At 37.4% G+C, this 24,722-nt stretch overlaps 5 protein-coding genes across 8 annotated transcripts; 2 read left to right on the top strand and 3 right to left on the bottom strand.

The window, feature by feature from the left end:
* Nucleotides 1-1,029: 1,029 nt before the first annotated feature.
* RB195_021421 (uncharacterized protein) lies at nt 1,030-3,977 on the top strand (the record flags this gene model as incomplete). The annotated part of the gene is made up of 3 exons (XM_064208150.1): nt 1,030-1,072; nt 1,820-1,943; nt 3,797-3,977. The coding sequence occupies 3 exons, from the start codon at nt 1,030-1,032 to the stop codon at nt 3,975-3,977; spliced, it is 348 nt and encodes a 115-aa protein (XP_064064031.1).
* A 434-nt stretch (nt 3,978-4,411) lies between these two features.
* On the bottom strand, nt 4,412-11,335 carry RB195_021420 (uncharacterized protein; the record flags this gene model as incomplete). 3 transcript variants are annotated; one of them, XM_064208147.1, is made up of 16 exons in its annotated part: nt 4,412-4,492; nt 4,706-4,813; nt 5,787-5,902; nt 5,981-6,061; nt 6,121-6,212; nt 6,298-6,416; nt 6,978-7,089; nt 7,303-7,460; nt 8,006-8,098; nt 8,157-8,273; nt 8,344-8,534; nt 8,856-8,929; nt 9,536-9,638; nt 10,156-10,297; nt 10,951-11,021; nt 11,308-11,335. In XM_064208147.1, the coding sequence occupies 16 exons, from the start codon at nt 11,333-11,335 to the stop codon at nt 4,412-4,414; spliced, it is 1,686 nt and encodes a 561-aa protein (XP_064064028.1). The 3 variants fall into 3 exon arrangements, with proteins under 3 accessions (XP_064064028.1, XP_064064030.1, XP_064064029.1); XM_064208149.1 differs by lacking the exons at nt 10,156-10,297; nt 10,951-11,021; nt 11,308-11,335 and having other exon boundaries at nt 9,536-9,621; XM_064208148.1 differs by lacking the exons at nt 4,412-4,492; nt 4,706-4,813; nt 5,787-5,902; ... (9 more) ...; nt 10,951-11,021; nt 11,308-11,335 and adding an exon at nt 9,704-9,846 and having other exon boundaries at nt 9,630-9,638; nt 10,156-10,216.
* Nucleotides 11,336-11,823: 488 nt separating this feature from the next.
* Nucleotides 11,824-12,711, bottom strand: RB195_021419 (uncharacterized protein; the record flags this gene model as incomplete). Its single annotated transcript, XM_064208146.1, has 1 exon — nt 11,824-12,711. One exon carries the CDS (start codon nt 12,709-12,711, stop codon nt 11,824-11,826), a length of 888 nt encoding a protein of 295 aa, XP_064064027.1.
* Nucleotides 11,824-12,959, bottom strand: RB195_021418 (uncharacterized protein; the record flags this gene model as incomplete). Its single annotated transcript, XM_064208145.1, has 2 exons — nt 11,824-12,728; nt 12,830-12,959. 2 exons carry the CDS (start codon nt 12,957-12,959, stop codon nt 11,824-11,826), a joined length of 1,035 nt encoding a protein of 344 aa, XP_064064026.1.
* A 3,881-nt stretch (nt 12,960-16,840) lies between these two features.
* Nucleotides 16,841-23,601, top strand: RB195_021417 (uncharacterized protein; the record flags this gene model as incomplete). 2 transcript variants are annotated; one of them, XM_064208144.1, is made up of 11 exons in its annotated part: nt 16,841-16,849; nt 17,016-17,045; nt 17,125-17,196; nt 21,699-21,792; nt 21,855-21,984; nt 22,519-22,571; nt 22,636-22,711; nt 22,942-22,995; nt 23,071-23,166; nt 23,229-23,364; nt 23,434-23,601. In XM_064208144.1, the coding sequence occupies 11 exons, from the start codon at nt 16,841-16,843 to the stop codon at nt 23,599-23,601; spliced, it is 918 nt and encodes a 305-aa protein (XP_064064025.1). The 2 variants fall into 2 exon arrangements, with proteins under 2 accessions (XP_064064025.1, XP_013297495.2); XM_013442041.2 differs by lacking the exons at nt 16,841-16,849; nt 17,016-17,045.
* Between the last annotated feature and the right edge of the window lie 1,121 nt (nt 23,602-24,722).

Below are 24,722 nucleotides of genomic sequence, written 5' to 3'. Positions count from 1 at the left end.
TAGAGATGTTTGGTATTCTGCATGGCAGTCAGATTCCTTTCATTTGCTTTGGTTCTACTATGCAAGAGCTTCATTACATTTGTGTGATTTTTGCCTCAACTGCTACTTACTCAGTACTTATTCGCCTCGTTTCTCTCACTACTGCCGAATCTCGTCGTTTTCGTTAATGCATGTCGTTCTATTTTGTTATTTCCTTAATAATGGTTTGTTTCAAATGAACACTTATGTTTTTGTTGCTGTAGTTCTTCGAAGTTTCGTAGCCATTGTTGTGAGGCATGGATACGTGAGCGTCGTGAGATATATGCTTATTTTTTTTTCTGAACGTAGATGTACCTAAAAAATGGTTGGTATACTAGAAAATCGTCGCAATGATGGCAGCATACAGTACACCGTCTGCTTGGAGTAGCATGATCCCAAAAAGAGATTACGAATAGTCTCTTCACTAATGTCTTTCAATAGTTGACTGGTCAAACTGTACTATTGAGGATTTATGATGGAAAGACCGCTCACGGAAAAAAGAACTTCACATTCTTTTTTTCAAAAGAAAATTGGATCAAATTTATTAATTAGACGTTTATTATGGTTGTTATCGTTTTTATAACGTAGTAAAGATGACTCAGAAATCCATAAAATCAGGTTATGAACTTTCCAAGTACTTCTTTCTCGGAGAAAAGTAATATCACCACAAGAATTACTCAAATATTTGAGCAACATTGTATTACAATTTTCCTTCGAAGTCTTCAAGTGAATATTTGCAAATTTAAATCAAATTTTCCTCAAAACGTGACTCATAGCATGTTTAGTGTGCAGTTAGTGTAGTGGTGAACTCAACAATAGCGAGATATAACGTGAAAAGTGGAGGGTTGCAGGAGGGCAGCAGATCGATTCGGGCAGACAAAGTCAAAACAGTGTTCGGACGTTCCCTTATCACTCTATTAGCCTTCTTTTTCATTATTTTTAATTACTTGACTTCGCGTTCCCTCTTTTTTGCTCCCTATTTAGTACTGAAATCATAATTTAGAAGTGAAAATGAATGAGACGGTACGATTGGCAGGAGGTTCTTCAATTTCCGGTGAGTTAGCTCAGCATACTGATATTTCCTACTTTTTCTTTTTCTCTTATCAATGAAGTGGTTTTAGAAGTTTAAGTGTTGGTGTTTAAGAAGTCACAAGAGTTTTTTTTTTGAGGGTTTTTTTTAGTTTTCTTTCTTAATTCCAGCTAATTTTGATGTAATTTTATGGTTTCTGGGATAAATCTCTTTAGTGATGTCTTGTCGATCCTTAGCTAGAACTAATTATGCATCTTTTTCACCGAAGCGAATATTTCTTTGGATTTTGTTTTGCATCCTTTATCACCACAAGACCATTTTACACTACAAGGTGAAGAAAATTGTACGTAATTGATGTCCAGTAGTCAGTACCACGAAAACCAATGAACAAAAAGTAGCGAAAAAGGAATTGATGAAATTGATTTGGTATTGGCAATAGATCAGTAGTTTGGATATTAATTATCTTGTTTTAACATAGAGGTTCTTTAACTTCTCTCTTTATTTATGTTCTCTTTTAACTCGGATTTTTTTACAAAGGTTCTGACCCGGAAAACGTGTTTTCTCTCCTTTTTTTTCTGGTGCGCCCTTTTTCTGGTGCATGTGAATAAATAGAAAAATAAACTTCAGTTCGCATTCAATGAGTAAAGCTCTCGAAATCTATAATATCCTATGTTTTCAAGAATATCTGTTTAAGCGTACAATAAACGTTTTCTCTATACAAAGTAGTACATTTGTTAATTGTTTCTGATCGTCATCGATTATTATTTCCAGGTGTTTTTGTAAGCTGCTACAACTCATTGGAATCTTGCCTTCATTCATGTTATATGAGCTGTTATATTACTGATTACTGCAATGATTCTCCTGAAATGGTGGCATGTGCGCCGGCATTGACTTCGTGAGTTCCTTAATCTTTCTCATCACTGTTCTTACAAACAAACTTAATAGAAAATTATTAATTTTACTTTTCTCGTGAGTACACCTTGAGAATAATTGAATGACAGGAGGTATTGGTCATGATTTGGCATAAATTTTGCAGACAAGTCCCGTTGTAACAACAGAGATCAAGTTTCTCATAGTGTTTGAACTCGGCGGTTTATTTACCCAAGCGTGTTACCTCACTCACTGTTCCTATTTCTTTTTACTCTCGCGCAATGTCATCAGAAGATGTGGAGTCTGCAATTTTTCGTATTTTCACTTCATCTGCTCACTGTTTAACTGAACGATTTCCATGGACACGAAAGGGGATTACAATGATTTTTGGGACATTATCACATTGTAATGAGGTTGATTGGAGGTATGTAATGTGTGATGATGCTATTATCCACAATATTGAACGATGTGAATCTAAAAAAACTTTTTGGTACTGTAACGAATAATTCCAGCTGAAGTATCTTTTTTTGGGTCGGAAATCTTTTTCTTTCTCGTTCTGCTTTCTTCTATCAACTCCCGAGACAGGACGAGAGGGTAGAGGAGTTCGCGAGTTCTAAAGTGATAGAGTCGGACTCAGATCAGATTCCTCTGATTAGGATAATTCCAGGGAGTTTCCATGTTCTGGTTCCAGAATCGTAGATAGTTTAAGATAATACAAGTGTAGGGCTACTCAAATAGCTACCAATTTGGAATTTTCGAGATTTCTCTGGTTAGGATAATTCCAGGGGGCAACTAGGTTTATCACTTATTTTTCTCATTTTGCAATGAAAAAAGAAAATTAGTGGATTTCTGGAAGTGTAGCACTAATTTGGCTTTCATAGAGATAAATCTTATCATGATTATTTGTAGAGAAGTAGCGGTGCATTATCTCTTCCGCTCTAATTATCCCACCAATTTAGTATTTATCTTTTTTTGAAGTTAAGCCAGACACAAGGCTACTATAATCCTTTATTCTTTTGGAACTCGGCCTCCTTCAGAGGCTAAAGGGGTGAAATCGAACATGATTTATCCGATCAGTTGCCCTATCCGCTCAACAAAGAAAATCCTAAGTCTACTCTTGGTATCGTACTAATGTTTAGTAACTTTGAGGATTTTCGCTGGATTATTTTCAGTGTGCTAAACTCTCGAAAATCGTGTGAAATCTCGGTGAAATCCGAGAATATGGGTAAAAATTGATGCGCTCGGATTATCTCGCGTTTTCAGGATATCGTAATACTAGAGTATGACTCACAAGGCTGAATGTAATTCGATACGAGCACTAAGCAATTCGCTGCCATGTGAGAAATACATCTTTTTTGTCGGCGGCTTAAGCAAATATCGCTTTTTTTTATCGCGGATGACTCATCAGCTAAATAAGTAGTCTACTTTCAAAGGTTATTAAATAGTACACTCCCATTTCGAAACCATTCTAACACCGCCCAATCCACCTCTCTGCGCTGGTTGCCACTCGCAGAGCCCACGAGGGTCGCAAAGCATCAGCGTTTTTCTCTAGTTGTCCGTCATTGCGCTGTTGCTGCCCATATCGATCCTCATTTCACTCGCTTTGACTACGACCACCTCATACAGCTAGCTAAGCTTCATAGAGAGTAGAAATAGTTAGTTGTAGCTATGAGTGAGGAAGATCGTCCATTATGGGAGCGTATTCTATCCCTGGATTGGATGGGTATAATAGAATGGATTTACGATCATCTCCCATTCGAAATCAAATCATATATATGGTAAATTTCTTTTAAACAGACTTTTTCAAGATTTTTCCAATCTAGAATTTTCTCTTTCAACCTTGATGTTTGTCTTTTTTTCATATTCAAACATTTTCAGGATGATCATCCTTACATTGTTATTCGTAATAACGTTATGCGGGTGCTGCTGTATGATATGTTTCTGTTCGCCATGTTGTTTCTGTGCGATATGGTATCGAAGACGGCGAAATCGTCGAAATCGCGGTGGAGTCGAGTTCAGCACATATCCGTCAGCCCCTCCACTTCTTTCAAAAGCATGAATTTTTGTAGTTGATCTCCTCTGTACGGGCTTTTTTTTCATTGTAGTCGAACTTAAAATCAACTCAGCTACCGTTAGCTCTGTATCATTACGACGCATTCTCTTTGTTCCACGTATTTGTTTGTAAACCGCCGATGAAATCACAGATCTTGTCAGTACACCTAGGTGCTACTTCAATATAGTCTTTATCTATGTGCCTCAGGAAGATTTTTTTTTTGGATATTGGCCGGCATTGTCAACGTAATGAACGCATAACTTCTCATTTTCAACTAGTATAATGGACTTAATGCTTTCTTGTCTTCTCCACTCGTTTCGAAGCCTTACATTATTAGCTTGTTATCGCGAATGTTATTGTTAGTATGCATAGTCGATTTTTCTCAAAACTCATTCATGGTTATGGGTGTATAAAAACGAGATATTTTTTTTTCTGGAATTTTATTCGAAATTAACTTTCGAATTTCTGTGTATTTCTCCTGTATCGTCTCCGATTTGCTTGACATAGATGCCGAAAGTCATCTGAAAAAAATAAAACGACATCTATGTACTATTTGTTCATGGAGATTTCAGAAGGAAGAGACAGGATGTAAGAAAAAATTCGGAAAATCGCTTAAAAGCCATCTAAGAGCAAAAAACTTGTACGGTAAAGAACTGACATAAGTGTAGGGATCCATGGATCTCCTGAACAGGAAGGGAAAGCATATATACATAGATCCAGATATCGTAATGTACCTTTTCTCGCCGCCGAAAATCTCTTAAAGCGACAATAAGCGGTGGTTCTTTGATGCCCGTTGATGGATTGACACAAATCATTTCGCATCGAGTGCATTTCTTGATGACCTGTAATTGAATTGTCAATTTTCCCCACATCAAATTATTAATCATATTACCTTCATAAATTAATAGTCATATTATCTTTCCAATTAATCAAATTATTTATCATATTTTCACATCATGTTAAACAAAAAAAAGAGGAAAAAATCCCTTGAAATCTCGTCACTCAGGAGTAAAATGACTCATTATGTGGATATTGGAAGAAGGTAAAGCTGATGAGTTGCTCCATGTGGACAGAATTAATACATATTATTTGGAATCTTCAACCTTTTTAAAGGCATCACCCCACGAATCTGAGGTGGTGCAGATTTCAGATGGAGTATTCGTATACGGTATGGGAAACTACGTAGAGGGAGGTGATTCCGTACATTTCTTGCTAATTGCCGTAAAAAACGGCCCAGGATATGCAGCGCCGCACAAGACTGGCGCGCTCCAATCGAACCTCTTGTACAAAATGGTGCGCCAAAACGAATGAAGCTGTATCTTCCGGGCCGTTTTTTACGGCAATTAGGAAGAAATGGACGGAATCACCCCTCTCTCCGTAGTCTCCCATCCTGTATACGAATACTCCACCTGAAATCTGCACCACCTCAGATTCATGGGGTGATGCCTTTAAGTATTTTCGAGAATGTTTAAAAAAAAGTAGTCCCGATGGCTCGAAATGAGAGCAATTTAAAAACGTTTATATTAAATTAGGTACAATCAGCTCGAAACGATGTGATCTGTAATGCAACTACACACATGGTTGCGCTCGCTGCGGGACCCTCATTGAGTCGAATCAGGTTGCGGAGCTGAGCTCTGGTCCCATCGCGCCACAGTGACGCGCACTCGCTTATGCAATTCCACTACACGTCAGGTCTGGTTCAGCCCTATGTTTAAGAAAATAAAATAAATATAAACATTGACTCTTTTTTGTTGTGAGAAAGATGTTTTTATTTTGATTTTGTTTCAGATAAATCAATGAATATGTAGCATATACCTCAAATCGAAAATTATCGACAAACATGTATTTTGCGGTATCCTCGAGGAATGGTGGTATACCTCGTACGACGAGATTAGGACGAAATCGATCAATAGTTTCTTTGACTGTAAGTCCTGAACGGTTTTTTTTACAGTTGGAGAATATTTTAAAAAATAAACTTAGGCTATCTTTCAATTCACGATAAAACTTACCAATTACGTCAGCAAGAATTTTTATGGATGCCTCATTAACCACAAGATATGGTGCTTCATTCGATAAACTTCTATCCGAATCTTAAATGATGTTTAGTGTTTTAGTTTGTGGATTCACAGCCTATATAAACATTAATTACCTTGTTGTATTCGTCGTAACGTACAGTCAGGAAGATCCAAGAACGTTGTCACCCATGTAGAAGCATCATCAGTACATTCTGATGTTTGTACACTAAGAAAAAGAAGAAAAATAATCATGAAAAATAATAATAATAAAAATAATCACTGTAGCTATATATTATCATAAATTCGCTCACTTATTTACACAAACAATCCCAAATTGTGAAGATTTTTCACCGGTTAAAAGTGGTAATTTTATAAATGATTCCATATGGTCAGCATCATATAAAAAAAGTGCCGCGGTGGTTTCATCAATCTGAAAGCGGATCCGATGATTCAACGGTAATTTTTTCTCTCGATCTATTACTTCAAAATTATTTTCGTGATCAGTAATAGAAGTGAAATGAATCAGCTGAGCTGAAAAATGAAAGTAAGAGAATTGAAAAAAAAAACCACAGCGGGTACACTATGATTGATCATCTAGAAATTTTTGGATAAGTTAGACGAAGACGAAGTGTGACGGAACGACGAAAAGAAAAAAAGAGTATAAATAAGGAAATGTTCGGAGTTTCTTCAAAATTAATATTCAAGGCTGTTTCAGCAATGAAAAACTGGGTTTTTTCTTCTTATTTTTTCGAAAACTTATAATTCATTTAGATTCTAATGATTTTCAATTAAAGTTTCAAAAAATTAGCCTTTAATTTCAGCTTAGAGTAGCAATCTATCAAAACCTTTCCAGAAAATTATTCAGTAGGTGTTAACAGAAAATTTCCTAGCTACTATAATTCAATAGTAAATTAAATTTGAAAATTCCGTCTTAAAAATCGTTTGATAATTTAAGATTTATTTTATGTTTTAAAAGAAATACTGATCATACCTTTGTGATTATCTTACACATTTTCTGATGCCTTTTTTGTGTAAGGGTTGTACCGCAGCATTCAATCATAAATATACGATCATATTGTAGACCGGTCTTTGTCAAATTACTTCTAAAATTAGCTGCAATTTTTATTATACTGAATTTTTTTAAATTTTGATTCCACTAATTAAATACATAATACATAGTTGTCAAATTTTTCTACTATTTCTTTTTTTCTCTCATTTCTGCATTTTCTTCTCAGATTTTTTCCCTTAGTTTCTATTTTCCCACGAATCGATAGACAAATAATTTGAAAACAATTCTGAACACGTTCAAAATTTACCTCTCTAACTCGATTCCTCTACAACTTTTAACTGGATACACTAGAAGACGAGAGATCACAGCTGAATATCGATTTATTTTAAGTGGATGATCAATATCGATTGATGGTTGAACTCCAAGGAAGCAGTAGTCAATCATTTGTTCCAAAACAAGAACATCCTGAAAATTTATTTCTCAGGTAGGTGACATTTGCAGAAAAAAGAGATACGGATAGATAAGGGCGGTCACTGTTCTCATTCACCTCATATTTATTTATTTGTTTTATTTTTATACATAGTTAGTTGCAAGATGATACAAGGCTGGTGGGTATCGATTGGTTGAGTACATTGAAAAATTGAAAGTAATATAATGAGTATTGAGTAAATAAGTAAATAAATAAATAAATAAATAATAAATAACAAATTGAAAAATAATTATGAGAGGTTGTTCACACGGTTGTTCCCTTACAATAATTTTTTTTTTTTGGAAGGGGGAAGAAGCACTTGGCGACAAGCCAAAAAGGCTTTGAAATAAGAACAACACACTAGAAGTTCCATGATCTTACTGCTGGACTTAATCGCTTAAAAAGGATGGAATTAGATCTTAAAGTCACATGATACTACATAGGTGAAAGGATCAATTGGGTCCTGACGAGATTGGCAGTGACGAATTAATCGAGGCTTGAACGTTTACGCTATTTTATACTCGAATAACTTTCCGTTTACCTCAATTGTGGATTGTCTTCCGAACGAAATTCTAACAGCACCTGTTGGCCTACCGTCTATCACATCTCTCGTATCACCACATTCTTTCCCTTCCTAAAACTTGAGAAATCCTAGTTTTCACTTTAACCATCCTGAATAGATAAAAACTTACTTCAAAGTAATGACGCAATTGTTGATTAGTCATCTCTAAATACATTTGACATGCTCCAGAATTACAGAAACATCCAGTTCTCAAATCTATCCCGAATAATCCTGACATTTTTTCCACCTAAGAGCTGCTCCACAATATATCAACGGATTTTTTTTCGTATAACTTATGGAAATACACAGAAAGGTACCTCTGAGTAACCAGTATAACTCCCATCTTCTCGAAGTAAATTAAATGCTATTATAGGTCCTTGTTGAGCTATGTTGTACCATCCATAAATTTTTACAGCTTCCCGTCCATTCCAGTGCGTCTTTTGTTTCAGCATTTCAAATGCGGCCTTGGCGATTCGCATTGTACTTTCGTTGATTGCCTGGATACCTCCTGGTAGATATTGTACATATTGAGAAGTTCTACTGATCTACGAGTTTAATTTCTATATGGTTTTATTTTTTAGGATAAAATAAAACTCTGCTAAATCCTTTGTTAGGAGAGAAATTTAGCGACGAGGGGTATGCGAAAAACTTAAACCTGTAGGTTAAGACCTCGGAGCAAATCACTCCCTATTTTAAGCGTTACTATCGAGAAAACTTCTAAATTGCGTTTATTTATTTACATAAACCGATGGTACACGAAAAAAAAGATGAAACCATATCTTGTCCGAGTAAAAATTAGCATTATATTCTCTAGGACATATTAACAAACCGTATCTTCGCAGATCCTCAAAACCTTTCGTCAAAGCACAAATACCGTAGTAGTTAATGGTGCCGTACTCGAGCCTGAATTTAGATTATTTATTTATTTATTTAATGAATTGCTCACATATATCAGTGGTGCACCATAAAAGTGAAACCATAATCTGTTCGAGTCAAAAAAGAAAAACTTGCAATTATATTAATAAGAAATTCCTGTTGATGCGTTCACAACAGGGTCCCACGAGGAGGTACATAGAATGATAAACGGTTGATAAATACTCCGTTAAATAGTTCTACTTTAATCACGTTTGCCTTATTAGCTCTTAACCTTATTTTACCTCGCTTCACTTAGGTTCATTTTACTGTCTCACTTTTGTTTAGTTTCTCTTTACTCCATTTCCTTTGAACACTTGGTTCTTCCTCCTCTTTTCTTTCTTCTCTTTCTTTCTCGTTTTTTTTTTGCTGTGGTCAAAATTTAAAGTGCAGAAAGAACCGGTGCTGATGACTGATCTCAAAAAAAGTGGAAAAATTTTTTTATCCTAACATTTACTGGTGAATAATCATGTTTCTCGGGATTTTTCTGGAGCTAATTTTAGGCTCTTGAGATCATCGTCTTCCCTCTTCTAAGCATATAACAACAAGTCATTTATTACATCTTTTTTCAGATTAATAAAATCCAGAATTATGCACCTTTCTTCGATTTTCTTCCTAAGAACGGAATGCAGCTCATTGACTAGTATTTGACTAACCGTTCCACCAGCAAAGGTTTGAGGCATCAAACGATCTACTGCATCTGAAATCCGTCTATTCCATTTCTGATATAAAGGTGTCAAGAAAAAGTTATGTAAAAGAAGTAACTCGTCGTATAAGAAGAGCGCCAAGTCCTGTCGGAAAACCGAACATCTTGTAGAAGGAAATAGCCATGAAATGAGGTCGTATTTCAGAAAGTAGGAGAGGTGAAGATGACACCAAGGCAGCCGCATCCAGACAAACCGACCAACCTGGACATAGTTATCATAACACATCTTAGTGAATATCATGTTTATTTAAATAAAAAGCAAAAAAAAGGTTAAGACGCTCGAGACTGAGCACTTAGTTCCTTTGGATTACGTCATTATGTTCGGGTTCATTTCTGGATACTGAAGGCGTCTATACAATGGCTTGTGAGGTCTACTAAGATGTCAAATTAATGTTCTTCTCCTTCCAGAAGGCTCCGGTAGCACTTCATCAATCCCGAGAAGATAAAAGGTTTAGTTAGCTTCTGGCAGTATTGTGCCCTTTATTCTATTTTTAAAATTAGTGAAAATCACCTTGTTGTTGTAAATCTTCAATGACATTTAGGTCATATTTTCGACCACAAAAATTACTCATAGCTGTCATAGCAAAGAGGCTTTGTTCTCCAGGATAATTCAGTTGATCTGCGTGACTTTCAATGCATAGGATGTTGTTAACCTGAAGGAAAAAAAGAAAGACAATAAAAAAACGGAAACGACAAAAAACTGAGCAATGTGTTAGAATTGTGTTATTGTTATTGTTATTTATTGTGTTATTGTTTGCTAAAACTAAACCAAGAAAAACACATACCGTAATTTTCACATGAACAGCTTGTATTAGCCAAAAACAACAACAACTTGGCCCCGCAAATCCAATAAAATATGACCTAATCGCGCAAAAGGCTTTTTTTTTCGTAGTTATTCTATATCTCTACTTCTTCCTGATTTTTATGCATAATTTATAGTGAATGGATGAGTCCTAGCAGTAAGATAACCATTTTAAGGGATCGAAACGTGAGTAGTATGTCATCTTTTTCTTTGAATTCGACTCATCGGTTGAATTTAAGATTTGCAAAAAATACAAGTGAAATATTCGTATATTATTATCAGTGATACTGGAGACGAATAGAAACGAAAACGAAGTATTTTTTAAAATGTTTTTCTTTATTATTTTATGATAGTTTAAGCATCTTTCTTGTTTACCCTTCAAACATTCAATACCTACTCTTCACCCTCGAATTTGTAGAATAAAGATGACTTTTGATTTAAAAAATTTGAAATAGCATGCGTAGAAAATGACGTCATTTTCCAACGTCCTAATATATCGCTTACCTTCTCTTTGATAATTTCTCTCATTCCAACTACAGAATTGTGCGAATCCCTCAGATAAGCAAATGTTGGTCCTAGAATAAAAAAATCCAAATGTGCTTATAAATAATTTTGTTCTTTCCTACTTTTCTTCCGGAAAAAATTTATACATATAAAGAAATCTGTTGTGGAAGAAAAAAGTGGTTCCTATCCTTTAATGTTTCTTAAAACAGCCAAAAAACTGCCCAAAATACCCCATTGTTGAAGAGTATTTGAAAGATTTTCGTTTCTTTGAACCTCTGGATACTTCCTCTTTTCTTTAATCGTTGGTTATTTAATAATTACTAATAAATTAATAATAGTTTCAATTCTCTTCAAAACCTCGCAAGCACACCAACACAAACCACATATAGTGTTTGGAACTGTGATTAGGGGGATCCACTCGCTCTCCTTCTACTATTGAAGTGAAACGGAAAATTTTAAGCAGAAACTGTTAATTCCATAATTATAGTTATATTGATACAAAAAATAGAAAAACTACAAAATTTCTCTCATTCATCTCAACATTTGTTGATTGTTATTCAAATTTACGGTACTATTAATTTTTATCACATAAAATTCAAAAGATTTTATGAATTTCAAGGCAAAACCCTTTTTGATTGTCGATTCATGTGAAGGCCACTGCTTTTGGTCGATTTTTCCATAATCCTAGTCTCGCATCGGGGCATTAGCATCGGTTCGGGTGGAACTAATCTTTGGCTATATTGGCGATGCTCTGTGTTTTTGCTCTTCATAACTGTAAGGTTCTAAAGGTTATTAAAAATAAAAACAGCCAGTTATTAAAAATTTCCCCAAAAATCCTCGAGCAAACAACTTAGGGTCAAATGTATACCTTGATCACCTTGACTCCCGTTGATCTTCGAACTGGTCGAGCGGGCGCCAGTAATTCTTCCATTTGTCCCGATCGCGTGCCAGAGTAGCCCAGTGGTTCCTCCTTTCGCGTGGGACACGAAGAGCATCATATTTTTCTTTCAAGGACTTCGTGAAGAAATCTGACCATCGGGTCGGCGGTCTTCCTGTAGTGCGCTTAATATCGCGGGGAACCCAGTCGCTCACGGCTCTGGTCCAACGGTTGTCATTAAAGCGCATCACGTGTCCGGCCCACCTTATTTTACTTTCCTTGGCAAACGCGGCGGCGTCTCTAATCTTCGATCGCTGACGTAGGAGAGAACTTCGAATCCCGTCCCTCACTTGCGTGAAACGGGATACTCCTAGCATCACTCTCTCAATTGCGCGTTCAATGACGCTCACCGCGTTTTCTTCCTGCTTGCGAAATGCCCAGGTTTCCGAAGCATAGGTCAAAGCAGGAAGTACGGTGGTGTTGAAGAGGTGAGCACGGAGCCGGGTGTTCCTGGTCTTCTTCACTACATCCTCGATGCTCTTGTACGCTCCCCAAGCCGCTCGTCTCCTCCTGCCCAGCTCGGGGGTCAGGTCGTTCATCATGTTCAGTTCCCGACCCAGATAAACGTAGCTGGTGCATTCGGATATGTTCGTTCCGTTGAGCGTGAATGGGGCATCCGAGACCCATCCGTTCTGCATGAACATCGTCTTTTGTAGATTCAGCTGAAGACCGATGCATCCACATGTTTCGTCGAATTCGGTCAGCATTCGTTCCGCTTGGCTGATGCTAGGTGTTACCAATACGATGTCATCAGCAAAGCGCAAATGGTGTAGCTGCCGACCATCAACCTTCACTCCCATGTCGTCCCATTCCAGCTTTCGCATTGCGTTCTCGAGGGTGGCTGTGAATATTTTGGGTGAAATTGTATCACCCTGTCGGACCCCCTCTTCACGTCAATGATGATGTTCTTGTAGAATGGCGAAATTCCGGTCGTGAAGTTACTGTACAACTCTCGAAGTACCTTTATATACTGAGTAGGGACGCCTTGGTTGTCCAAGGCTTCCACGACCGCTTCCGTCTCAACCGAGTCGAAAGCCTTCTTTAAGTCGATGAAGGTGAGACAGAGCGGCATCTTGTACTCTCGTGATACCTCGATGAGTTCCGAAACAGTGTGAATGTGGTCAATCGTGCTCAAAAAAATATGTATACAATGTAACAAATTCACGCTGAAAAGATAGCCGGTAACAGGTCATGATTAATCTTGAAAAGATTAAATAAGGGAAAAATTTCCTGGAAATATATATTGTTGCATTTTTGCATAAATGGAAACAAGCACTATTATCTTGAACAAAATAAATTAAAGTGAAATTTAAATCTAAGAAAATTAACTAAATTAAAGTGAAAATTTAGAGTGAGTGGAATTGCTGTAAATTCCCGGAAAATCGGTAAACAATGGATAAACAAAGAAGAGATTCGCAGAAAATAGCATGAAAAATGTATGAATATTCATAGTCAGAAAATATTCTAGATAATTTGATAACAGTACGATTCTTAGTTCTTCTAATCCGATAGAGACAGAAAATTTCAGTAAATAAAAATTAAATTGAGAAAAAAAGTTAAAGTAAAAATTTGAAATTAATAAAAAAAACACTGCACTACTTGCTTAGAAATTACTAGTAAATACACATAATGAATATCCCTACCTATAACGTCGGTAACCGAGCCAATATTCCTTGAGGAAGACATCTTCTTTCCAAATACGAAACAATCTGCTACCAAATGAAGAGCATGAGTGGCATTAGCGGTGAAAACAACAGCATATTCCTCCGTAGTGACACCAAAATGTTCCAAAACCATAAAAAAATCCTATTTATATCCAGGAACTGTTTATAGATAACGAGAACGTAGCTACGCAACAAAAAAGGTAAAAAAAAACAAACAAAAAAAAAAGAGAATCAATTTAACTTCTTAGGTAGGTGAATAGAGTTTCTTTGACAAAAATATGGTAAAAAAATATTAAATAATAATATAATAATAGTATATTATAAAATAATATAGTAATAGATTTGATTAACATGATTCAAGAATAATTATTGTAGCTTCAAAAGGAACACAACTTTAAATAATAATAAAAAATAATGATATAATATAATGAATAATTTAATATTAAATAAATGTAAATACATAAATAATAATTTTAAAAAAGTAATAAAAACTCTATACTTAACTCTTTGGAATACTTTAAAAGGAGGAATGCAACTCTAAAACTTGCGGTAGGTCACTAAATTTTTTCAGAAATTTTTTCCAATTTTCTTTTTCATTCATTTAGTTAAAAACCTACCGTAGACGAGCATTTTCCACCATTAAATGAGTTGTAGTAGCCGTGGAATGATGTGAATGAGGATTAGACAGAGGTATAGAGCTGTATAACTCGTACACTTCCCTCAATTGCTGCTCTGATGGCAGAGCTGCACCGGCATGATCAAGATACGGCATTGATTAGGAGGAAATCTGAAGAAGAAAAAATCTCTTTCAGGGATTATTTCAAGAAATAACTGATATTTTAATAGGAAAAATATGATAAGAGAGAAGTTATATGGAAAATTTCTAGATCGGATATCTGCTGAGGTTAATAAGTGTGGGCGTTAGAGAATTCAAGAAACCTGATGACGATCAACTGTCTTATCAATCATAAATGTCAATAATATAGCGCGATTGATACACTGATCAGCGATTCAGTTATATGATTTGATACCTTTAAATACAGATATTTACCTTAAAAGAAAAAGAAGGAGTGAAAGGAAGGAAAACATCGATTTGTTTGTTTATAATACATTTGAGAGATATGTGTTTGAGAAAAGTCCTTCAGAATTGATGTGCACTTGGTGTAAATAACCCAGGATGAGTTTAATAGTTCAGAGAAGAATCCTTGCACAAGTGGAGAAATATCGTATTGAACTTGTGGTGAACGAGAACTGAATGGAACTCGTGGAGAACGAGAACTTTTTGGATATCACGGAATCTGCTGCGTTCAGCAATAATTACTGCCAACCCCTTTTTTGTGATCAACACGTTAATCCTAGTGTTTTGTTGTATTTTACGATCAATAATTACTACCTACCAAAAAATTATGGATATCACTGGAAATCTATGACGGGGAGCGAAATAAAATCATAGAAATAAATTGTGTACAAGTGGTATATATAAATATAACTAGAAGTAAGGCACAGCCGTCAAAAAAAAAAAACAAACAAACAAAAACAACGTGATCACCATAAGAGGTGACCACACGATTCTCAAGAAACTATGGAAAAATAATGGAATTCATCGTATAACTGTAAAAATAATAGAAAATCGTATAACTGTAAAAAAAAGTGCAAACAGAGTGTTTGTTTGGATTTTCCTTGCAGTTTGTTTTCCTTTTCCTAACCATGTCATCATTAATACTATGCTGATAGTAGCACTAAAACTACGCTGAATAGGAAATTTAAAAAAATAGGAAATATCATTATAATCATAAATGTTGGTTTGAAAATAGCCTATAGTCTTGACGGGGATTTTTTTGTCTGGACGATCGCAAGAAGCTCAAACATTTTCTATAATATTATTCAAACACAGTTTTTCTATTTTTATGTCCGTTCTCCACGTCCCTGTCTTTCTCCGATTGAACACGCATAACAATCATCTGAAAAAAAAAATACAGAAAACACCATTTGTAAGCAATTATATAATTTCGAGTTATATCTGGAAACTGAGGACAACCGTTCCCTGAAATGACATCCTTTCAAGAAAGTGTTAGCGAAATTCCCTCCTTTATGTGAATTTTTCTTAATTTTATTCTTATATTTATGTATATATATATTTTAAGCAGCAGTAAACAAGGTTCAGAACGTAGTTCGCAAGTATCACGGCAGAAATGTAACATATCCTTTTCAAATCGAGAAATTGTATGGATTTAAGAGTCCCAGAGAAAAACATTCATTCCCAATCCCTCTGGAAAAGGTAGGTTTTTGAAGAGAAGAAAAAGATTATCAAACCTTTAATTATTTTTAATAGTTGATGTGTAGTTCAAAGATAAATAAGTAATATTTAATAAACGTTGAGGAAAGGAAAGATAAACCTACGGTAAAACTCATTCATAAATATTTGGAAGAGTTTTTATCGCTTCCCCTCCTTCGTCAAGTAGCGCGAAACTATGAATACGATGTAAATGAATTGTCGTTTACAATAGTTAAGGTCTCGACGCTATGAATTTGTACAAAGAATTCAAAATTCTCACATTTAACCCTGTTTTGACTATTATTTCCTGGTCTGATTATTATTTTCGACGGATTTACAAGTGGTCTTTGATCTAACTCAATTCAACCTATCAGAATCCCTGAAAATCGTAGAAAAGGTTCTACTAGCATGGATGCTGCTTCCAGAGAAAACCTATTTCTCTTCTAACTGATCTCAAGCCTCGTCAGGAACAAAAAAATACACCGGTGATTTCAAATTCAAATTCAATTTCATTTTAAATGATTAATTTAATTTAATTTTGATTTTAAATGTGATTTCTATAGTTTCATTCAGAATTCTGTTATTTTCCATGCATTTTAAATCGTTTTAAAAGTTGAGGTACGCTGTACTCTGCTAGGATTCTGCTGTTCTTAACTAATCGAGGGTAATGGATAAAATTTCTTGTGTCAATCAATTCTTCCCAACGATTATTACACAAAAACCTATTTTGTTGTTGATTTTACGATTATATCGAAGTAATTTCAGTTGTTACAGTATGGATGGAGGAAATTATTTAACTATGCAGTAGAGTTTTAGTCGAAATGATAGATTGTTGATGAGTCAGTCGATGAGGGTGTGGCCGGCCGCCTATCGCCTTTTACTACTTTGCGGGAACGTCAACGCATTTATTCCTGACTAATTTCTCTTTTATTTGTACTTTCTTATAGTAATTATCCTGAATCGTCCACATTTATCAAATGCATCGTGCCACGTTGTGAATTATGAACTGGCATCATGGCTAGTGTTAGTGTCAGAGAAGCAGAGTGAGTGTTGAGGAAATGCAGAGACGCAGTAGGCGCCGTAAACATCCCCTCTGTCTTCCCTCGAATATCAGCACTCAACACACTAAGCTTATTTTAAATCCGTCTATTTTTATCCTCGTTTATCTTCAACTGAAACGAATTTTGAGTGTTGCGATTCTTCGAAACTGCACTCTAAGGTATTGATCGTGATGTTTCCCACGTTTTTATCCAGAAAAACATCCAGTTTCAGCAAGTAATTTAGTTTTTTTTTTTAAGATGGAGCCCGATGAATTAAGCGATATACAATCTCGATTGTACAAGATGATCCCGAAACAAACACAGGACATGGTGAGTTCATAACGTTTTTGTTTTTGTTTACTAAGGTAAACAATTGGAATGCTGAATCAACTATATGAAATGAGCAGTTTAACATTACTTCAACTACTTTACGGTGTGTAATAGTGCGTAACTACATCAACTGTTCCTCGTTATCCTGTAGTTTTGTCGAAGATAAATACGAGGGAGGCAAAGAAGTTATGAAGTTACTAGGGCATCATCAGATTAGCTCCAAAGTAGTGTTTTTTCTGAGGACCTTCTTGAGTCCTCATTCCTCCATTTGGGCGTTGAAATGGAGTTTTAACCGCAACTTTGCACCGGAGCAGGAATTAGCGATAGTGCGTGCTTATTTAACAATGCGCCATAATGAACTCAGTTCATGCGAGCGTGAAGTTTCTTTGAATTTTTGCATGTGAAGTGCAGTCCGGAAAAGAAACATAGTTCATCTCCCTAGTCTTCATTCTTTTGTTTCCAAAGTTTCAGAAAACAAGCAGTTCTTTTTGTCGCTTCTGCTCGTTCCTCAATACTATGTTTTTTAGTGCTTAGTTTTGCAAGATTTCTTCATGCACCGGCAAATTTTATAAATGGACGGACTAAAGGCATCATGTTTCCATGTTTTTCGTATGTAAAATGTGCGACAGTATCACTGTTTAAGTTGGATTTAATTCAGATTTTTTATTGAATCTTTAATTTTAGTTTAGAAATAATTACGTTAGCGTAAATAGAGGGCGATATGATAGAGCATTTGCACACAACTTTTAAATTTCGGCCGATAAATGGATGATGGGCATGGCTATCATATAGAAACGGTTCGTATTTGATAAAGAACTCCGTTCTTCGATTATTTCTCTTATTTTTCTTGACGAATATGTTGTTAGCCCCTTTCAGAGCAAATTTTTTAGACATTCTGAGAAGCTAGGAAACATGGAATACTTCAAACCGTAGCATTCTTTAGGAAACGTGAAATACTTTGAGTTTTGTTCCGCTCAGGTCTCTTGCAGATTTTTTGCGTAACTTATTGGTGGAAATCTCTCAGCTATTTTTGAAACCTTTTGCTATTTTGCTTTCTACTGTAACCGACTTGACTTACTTTGACTTAGCCGGCGCACGGGTATTACGCCCTAAGGCGACTATCCGCATCTTCGCCGCAGTGTGTCGTCCTCGAACCTATCCTAGCCCATCCTGTTCGATCTTCATCTAGAGCTCGGATTGAATCTATTCATCCGTCGCTATTCTATAACGGAACTTTACGTCTCGACTGAACTGCCTGTCAACGCCAAGTGCCCTCAGATCTTCCTTTACCACCTCCATCCAGAACTTTCGTTTACGACCAGGACTTCTTTTCCAGTTTGAGTGTGGGAGCATTCTCAGGACAGTTTAGACAAGACGATCAGACTATCTCCTCATAATGTGGCGAAAGAAGCGAAGATGGCTATCTATGACTACTTCAGAAGGCCAAGGAAGAACGTTGATGTTTTCCATGTGTCATCCGCGAATACACCATGTCCGTTTTCGAGTCAATTTCTTCGTTATGGCACACCATCTGCCGAAAGTAGCTTAGCGGTCATCTAAATAGCTTTCTCTCCTTCCAGTTAAAGCTTCTCCACCACCGTCGGCGTTGCTGGCAAAGTCTTCGATCCGTATATCATGATAGTTCGCAGCTTGAGTCCTTTTGTGATGGAGGCCGACCACAGGCACTTGGTCAATGAGTTAAATCCCGAGTTGGCTCTTGTCCATCTTTGCTGAATATCTCTCTCGTAGCTGCCATCGTTTTTCAGCACACAGCCCTTATAGCAGAACTCATCCACGACTTTAAGGTAGGTCTTACGTCTGCCTTGATTCCCGTTGAGAGTCTCGAGGAGACCCATTCCTGCTTGCATTTATCAGGCCGGATCCGCAGTAGGTTGCAGCTACTTTGAATACAAGGTTAACAATATGTTGTAACTTCGCGCTGATTGAAGCGAATATCACTACATTGTCGGCGCACCCTAGATCCACCAGGGGGATAATGCTCAACTGTTCTTAGCATTTTGTCATCGGTCATCGATAGCAAAGTTGAGCAGAAAGGATTTCATCAGTGCCTCTTGTCTCACTCCACTTTCCACTTCGAACGGTGTAGTACATCCAGCTGGTGTTCGAACCCCGCCAGTTGTTCTTCTATTCATGTCGTTTATTAGGCGTATGGATTTTGCTGAATCTCCATCGGCGCAAAGCACGTTGAGAAAACGGCCTCGGTGAGGAGAATTGAAAGCGGCTACCGCTGCCACACTTTAATAAACACTCTCCTCACAATAAACAGCTGATCAATCGTCGATCGACCAGGGCAAAGGTCGGCTTGATCATCGTGGGTGGTTTCTTGGCGATTTTTTATTTTCCAATCCAAGATGATCCGCCCCAAAACTTTGTACATTACACACACCAGTGATATTTCTATGTAATTCCCGTGTTCTGTGACGAATAACATCTTGAGAGGGATTATGATAGCGCTTCTCCACTAGCCAAGTATCATTTCGCCAATCCATGTTAAACGGATGGTCTTGGTCATCTCACGAGTCCCAGAAGGAGGAAGAGATTTAAGCATTTCTGCGCTGATTCCATTATCTTTGCCAGATTTTCCATCTCGCTTCTTTCTTTTGGATACAAACCAGAAGCTCCAACTCCTGGTGGATTCCCGAACATCTCTTCATTTTCCCCATAAACTTAAAGGATAAAGTTTCTGGCGTTAATCAATCCGCTTGGGATGCGCCCCCACGTTCACTTCAATTCAGAATCGTTTGAGGTTTACGAACGTGTATCTGACTATACAATGACTTGCGGTGGCTAGCCGATGTGTCAAGTCAGTGCTTTTGTCCTCCCAGACAAGTCTGGTACCAATTTATCGATCCCGGAGGGATGAAAGGCTTGGTGAGCACTAGGGCGGATTCGAACCTCCGCTCGATCGTGCAGGAAGCGGAACCTCTAACCGCTACACCACACCCGCCTCCATTTTCCCCATATACTGTCTTAATAGAGCATAGGATTTCTTCGGGTTCTTGTACTCCCACGCCCTTTCAAACTGCTTCGCTCTTGACGTCCATTCGTTCTCAGGATCACGTTTCAGCTGACGATTCAACCTCCTCAGACGTTTCTCCTGGCTGAAATCATGAGTGCGGGCTACAGGTACAGAATTGTACGTAAATATTGTCTCCGTAGATGAAAAGGCGAACTTCTTCCGCGGTGTTAAAACGGGGATAGTTTTCTTTGCAGCGTCCTGAATGAGTTCAGTGAAAGAGTCAGCGTCACCACTCTGGTCTGCACTCCAATTTTTATCGACACCTCTTGGCGGAATTCCTTCTTGCATTCTCCGTCCTTCAGTCCTGCCAAGTCGTGCTTCTCGATGTGAAACTCCACTACTGATTTTCTGAATCGTATCATCAAGCTTAGAAGAATTGGGCGGTGATCGTTATCAAATGCGGCATCCCAGACTGCTCTACATTTACGGATATCTGACAAATGGATGTTCTTTGTCGGAACGTAATCGAACTTAAGCTTAAGAGTCGGCATGTTCTGCTTTCCCTGTTCTTCTGGTGTCGCGGGAGGGGGGTTGTCCCTTGCCACGTAAGCTGATGGCGTCGATGATTCCTCCTAAACGAGGATGCAATGATAAGCATTGTCTGCTCGCAAAGGTCTATCAGACGATTCCCGTTGTCCGATGTTTGCTCCGTTGGATAGAATTATTTTCCATGCACATTGAATTGTTATTTAAGTCCCATCTCTGAATTAGCATTAGTTCCAACAATTAGCGCCTGTGCTTCCTTTTTTTAGTTCTCACCGGTTTCCGTAGGTGCATGAGCAGTTACGATCTAGAGTTCGAGCCCTCTGCGGTCCCGCATACGTACAAAGGCGCATTTTGACGACGTTGATCCAAACTTCTCCACCAGGTTGTTGTAATCGTTCTTTGCAGCTATTGCCCAGTCTTTTATATCGTTCACCAGCATCGCGGCAGTAGATGGTGTAATTGCCGATACTAATTATGGGGTGATCCCTATTGCGTGTTTCATGCAATGCAGCAAACGGTGCATGCAGATATCACGGAAGTCTGCAGAATATCAAAGAAGTGCGCAGAAGGCTTGTTGGAATTCACCTGATAGCGAATGGCAGTTCAATGTTACGATACGGATATTTATAGCCAAAGATTCCATGTTTCCTTCAGGCATTCGAACTATCAGGATATGGGCTCTGGCATGGTGCTGGATGACAGCACCTTTTTGCAATGTATGGAAAGCTTTTGCCATATAATAGTGCGGGTTATATAGCTCGTACGCTCCCGAAGCGTATACTCAAGTGTCTAACTACATTTATTGAAGTCATGGCCACGCGTTTATGTACGCGATCCCTGTAAATGACCTATATAAAAACTGCATTAATGGCTTGGTAAACACCGTAAACAAATTGATGAATTAATAACAAAGGTGCAGTCTACATCAGCAATTCCATATTCCTGATTGGATTGTTTGAAAATTGTGTCATTGCAGATAGCGACAGCGATTTTTCTCGTGGTATTACCGATTGGCTTTCTCATTAACATATTCCTCATTATGCCTCTTTGGTACCCACCTTTTGGTGAAGGTAAGGGAGAGCGAAGAAGCAACAACTTTATATATTTAATTCCTGTTATGTTTACATTTCAGCATGGGTCACCCGTGTTGTCGGCTTTCTTTTCTTGGCGTTCAATGTATATATGAATTGGTATAAAATGTTGCAAATTGGACCTAGTGGGTTGAGTCCAGCGCTTCCGAACATCGTCAAAGCTGGTTTCAGGTGAATTAGAACGGTATTCAGTCCCACAGTAAACTTTAGTTAATGTTCTTTATTTGTTTTCACAACTATGTTTCAACAATTACAAAATTATGTCCAATAAGTACAGTCGCGTCAAAACGGTCTCAAGCTAGGCGTAGTTGTGTAAGCGACGGAATTGAGTGGGACTCTCGCTATCACGATGCAGTCCGAGTGAAGCTAGCTATAGTCCAAACTCGATCACAACCGCTAGTTGAACCATGCGCTTCGAACGCGCCCGCGTACGCAACTGCACCGAACTTCAAATCGTTTTGATCCGACCTTATCCATCACCACTCTTGCCAAACTACTTTGCAATGTTTGCGATCGCTCCTGATTTCGGATTTTTGCGAGTGCGGTGAAAAGATGAGGGAAATTTACTTTTAAAAAATCTGAACCACAATTTAACCCTCGAATCCAGAGGGTTCGTTAAACGTTGTGTGAATCGTCCTTCGTTAATAGGACATCTAAAAAGGCATAGTTGTTCTCAATGTGTACGGACTAAGCGGATTTTTTTAGGTATTGTCACTCGTGCCACACAAATGCTCCTCCTAGAGCATATCATTGTCCCGGTGAGTAGACTTCTAATTGTTTCTTTATTTCTTCCCGCTGTTGAGTGTTTTTATGTGATTTTAGTGTGCGATGTATGTTGTTTCCGCAGAGATCATCATTGCTCCTTCGGAGCGGTTTGTGTGGGACATTTTAATCAAAGGTAGGTGTTTCTGCAGTGATTTCTATATTTTTTTGGACTTACATGAGTATTACGAGTATTACTGGATATTCTTCCTGTTGATGTCCACTATTTCCCTTTGATAAGATTGATCATGTCTTGTAAAATAATTGTAAGTCATTCCATTCTTCGTGATTTGAAGCTTATGACAAAATCCCTGCTGCAAAATCCTTGAGGTACCATTTACTCATAGTTTTGCGGTGCTCTTTCAGATACTTTGTCGCAGGGGTTGCAAATCTTTTTGTGCTGATGCTTCCACTGTTCAGGTAAGTTTACCTACTACTTTTCAATCTTAGACAACATTTGAGTTTGAAAAATTTTGATGTTCGCTCTTTTTTAAGCTATACATGGGAATATGTATGGACTCGAATGGATGGAGGTTTTTCATTGGGCCGTTCATGGCAGATTTTCCTCCCTCATCTTGCTCTTTTGGCCAGGTGTGCTTTTTGACTTGAAGTAGTGTTGTGTATGATTTTTTTATTATCCTTTGTACCTTCAGAGTAATCTCATTTCATCAGTTTTGCTGCATAGTATTCTGTGCGTCCACATTTACGGTCCTACTATTCGTGTCATACCTGCTTTTTGCGCAATTATTTTGTATTTGGAATGGCCAAACAAGGATGGAGTATTTGTTAGTGAGTAATACAATAAAATGTTTTTTTTTTCTTTGCAATATGACAAATATATCCTATAATCATTTTCAGGAAGTACATGCCTATCAGCTTGGCCTCCTGGATAACCTCCGACAATGCCTAGGATCCCGATGGCCTCTAATTTTTATAAGCCCTTTCGTTTCTAGTCCTCTACCATCTGATGGAATGTCATTTGTGACAAGGGAGATTAAAGAGTTGAACGATCCGAAATACCTGTAGATTTTCTAAGAGTTCTTTCATATATTACCTTTATATTAGCTGAGTTGTGCGATCTCTATAAATATTTGCTGGAATCATTTATTTGTTCTACGAAGTTCTGTATATAATTTTTCAATGTGCCATTAAAATGTTTAATGAAGATCTGCTGCAATCCTGTCTTCACACAAATATGGTTCTTATATGTAAGCTTACAATATTGAAGGTGTCTTTAGAAAACCGTTGTAAGAACAAGGAGCACGATGACTAATTTGAGTTGAGGATATTTTCGGTAATTGAATCCCTTGAACGGGAAGATGTGTACTTGGAGGGGCTTGGTTTTAGTCCACGTATCTCACCTTGCAAATTTACCTCTTCTGCTTGATACACATACAAATTAAAGGAGAGTCAAAACGACATGAAGCACGATATAGTTGCGTAAGCGGTTGCGTTCGAAGCGGCGCGGTGAAGCGTAGCGGTTAGCATCGAGTGAGGACCCTTGCTACCACCGTTCATTGTTGCAGTTCGCGATGGTCCTGCCTCGATTCCCATCGCTATCTCTACCGCGCCGCTTCCAGCGCAACCATTTATGGAGCTGTACCGTGCTTCATGTCGTTTTGACTCGACTATATTTCCACCACATTTTCTCTTCAACGCGTCGCGGTCGAACCGGTAAACATAACCACGTGCGTGTAACACTACATAATTTACAGCCAACTACAATACTGTGAATGACTTGAATTCGTTTGGGTATTGTCAATATAGGTTTGCAACAACGAGGATTTTATTAAAGAAATGAAAAACCTCGCAACATGAAATTCACAGAATAAGCTCTCAAATAAAGCGTACAGTCATGAAAGCATCTTAGCATAAATGAGGTCCACAATAAATAATGAGAGAATTATAAATTACAAGAAAAAATGCCCATATAAATACACAGAACATAAAATCAGATCACAATTCCAAAAGAAAAACTCAGATTATAGATACAAAAATAAATGTGCATATATAAACGTAAATGAATAAATTAAATAAATATACAAATAAATACATTAACGGCACTGGAAAGTAATGCTTTAGTCTTCGTCAAATTAAAAGAGGTCAGAATCATCCGATCTGAACCTAACAAATGACGTTTGGGATTT

Source organism: Necator americanus, chromosome X (genome assembly GCF_031761385.1).
Source record: "Necator americanus strain Aroian chromosome X, whole genome shotgun sequence".
In the NCBI taxonomy this organism is placed as follows: Eukaryota; Metazoa; Nematoda; class Chromadorea; order Rhabditida; family Ancylostomatidae; genus Necator; species Necator americanus.
Note: the sequence above shows the minus strand (reverse complement) of the source record. Positions and strands in the feature narration are given on the sequence as shown.